This window comes from Priapulus caudatus, unplaced genomic scaffold (genome assembly GCF_000485595.1).
Source record: "Priapulus caudatus unplaced genomic scaffold, Priapulus_caudatus-5.0.1 Scaffold108, whole genome shotgun sequence".
Classification (NCBI taxonomy): domain Eukaryota; kingdom Metazoa; phylum Priapulida; class Priapulimorpha; order Priapulimorphida; family Priapulidae; genus Priapulus; species Priapulus caudatus.
Window position 1 is genome coordinate 126,888 of NW_014577169.1, and position 2,500 is coordinate 129,387.

Genomic DNA, 2,500 nt, shown 5'->3' on the forward strand with positions numbered 1-2,500 from the left:
TTATGACACACTGGTATGATATGACACACGAACATGTTATGACACATACGACATGATATGACACACTAGTATGTTATGACATACAAACATGTTATGACACACTGGTATGTTATGACACACGAACATGTTATGACACATACAAACATGATATGACACACTGGTATGTTATGACACACGAACATGTTATGACACATACAAACATGATATGACACACTAGTATGTTATGACACACGAACATGTTATGACACATACGAACATGATATGACACACTAGTATGTTATGACATACAAACATGTTATGACACATACGAACATGTTATGACACATACGAACATGTTATGACACATACGAACATGTTATGACACACGAACATGTTATGACACACTAGTATGTTAATGACATACAAACATGTTATGACACATGGTATGTGTCATAACATGTTCGTGTGTCATAACATGTTCGTGTGTCATAACATGTTCGTGTGTCATAACATGTTCGTGTGTCATAACATGTTCGTGTGTCATAACATGTTTGTGCAATTCAGGACACCTGTTTCCACACACCTCCGCGCACGTAAAACGTTTCCTGTACACCGTTAATATAAATAACGTTGACAGCACACACGCTAAATCAACAACCTGCTATGACTCCGCAGATGTAGACAAACATGATCCTCCACCACTTGTGCACAAGTTCCAGTGGAACACCAAGCACGATCTGAATGATGAGGTTGAACACGATGTGTAACGCCCTGCAATTGACCAACAAAGATTTTACAATCAATACAGCAGGCATACAGCTGGCATGGCTAACACGCTGGTAGGACACTGGAATGGAAAAGCTACTACTTTACCACAGCTCCTTACATACATTTCAATTGATAATAATAATCTTTTTGTCATTCTAGCAACAGATCGACACACATGCCGTGTACATACACATGTGCTCATATGTGCTCGTTTCACTACTCTGTCCTTCTTTTAGAATTAGATTAGTTTTCATTCTGAGAACAGGAAAGAAATTGTGAAACATAAACAGGCATTCATGCGAGTGACATATCACTCTTCACTCAAGTAGGAATACAAGTACACACACACCTACCCAGCATGAATGAACATGTAAGTAGCGTATCTCCACGCTTCCTTTCGCTTGTGCGGGTTGTATATGAAAATGCTATGGACAGGAACGGGACCGTTTGCCCCTACATAGCCGGCCTCGACACAATAGTATATGAAGATGATGATCTGAAGTGGAAAGTCAACACGTATTCACGCGATGCTGTGCTGTTTCGGTGGGCGCGTGTTCAGTGAAACCCAAGAGGAATAAAGCGAGGGAAAGTATGATCTATAGCTAACATGTAAAAGTAGACCAAGTATGTCAAAACACAACTGGTAGAAGAGTGCCTAGGCCTAAGGTTGCAGTAAAGTAGTGTTTCCTAAAACGGGGTCACGACCCCCAAGGGGTCCCGAGCGGGACTTCAGAGGGGTCACAAGATGTCTGCATTGAACCAAGACGTTTTTAAGTCTCAGGGAGAGTGGAATTTTGCTAGCTTTGCGTAGATCTATTTTAATTGCAAATACTGTACAGCTTTTCACAGTCTTAGAGTGTGAATTATGTACCTGCAGGCGACTTGGTTAATAAATATCAGGGAAACATACTGAAGTGAAAATCTTTCAGTTTCACGCTGATTTCTCCCATGTGGGCGAAAATGATAACTGCCTTGTACAGTTTGCATACTAGCCTGTGTGTCTAAATTACATGTTTTTTTAGGATTCCTGTGATACTCCTAATCAGGCGTGTGCACACACTGTATCAAAACTGTACATACACCAATTCTCTCAAAAAATTATCCGTGGAGTGTACACAACACCAGAAGATTGGCTGTTATGTCAGATAAAGTGGTTTCATTCCTCTACGTCTATGGTAAAGGAGTTGTTATAAAAATTTCCTGTGAGAAACAGTTCAGTAGAGGTTGCATAGAGTTACAGATAGTATCAGTGATAGACTAACCTACTCAAAACTTTACTACAGAAGAACTAACTTCTAGTGGTAGAACTAGAAGAACTACTCACCTCGGCCACACTAATAAGTATCATGAAGAGGGGCGGCGGAATGCAGTTGTATTGCTGCACGTAGTGTTTCACCGTGGTTGTACTGGTGCGGGGAACGACACTCTCCACCCCCTTCTCCACCAGCCACTGGAAGACATTCAGTCTCGGATCCGGGTTCATCATCTGCGTGTAAGAACGAAGCCCGTCAGTCGACACGTGAACAGTGCAGGTGCTACGACCAAGCGCGTAGCCAGGGGGAGGGGTCCTGGGGGCCCTAGGACCCCCCAATCAAAATCTAAATCTAAAAAAAAAATTTGGATAAAGAAAATCCAAAAAAAAGCTGCAGAAGAAATAGTATTGTCCGCCTTTCGCCGGCGCGCGCACGCACGCACGCACACACGCACACACGCACGCACACACGCACACACGCACACACGCGCACACACGCAC

At 42.6% G+C, this 2,500-nt stretch overlaps 1 protein-coding gene across 2 annotated transcripts in view; it reads right to left on the reverse strand.

Moving 5' to 3' along the window:
• The window catches only part of LOC106805303 (rhomboid-related protein 2-like), a 22,358-nt gene that overhangs the window by 5,757 nt on the left and 14,101 nt on the right, over positions 1-2,500 (reverse strand). For both annotated transcript variants that reach the window (XM_014806844.1, XM_014806843.1), the window contains exons 4-6: positions 2,072-2,233; positions 1,101-1,243; positions 638-750 (exon numbers count right to left, since the gene is read on the reverse strand). In XM_014806844.1, the coding sequence (XP_014662330.1) occupies positions 638-750; positions 1,101-1,243; positions 2,072-2,233 (418 nt within the window). The remainder of the gene's footprint in view (positions 1-637; positions 751-1,100; positions 1,244-2,071; positions 2,234-2,500) is intronic.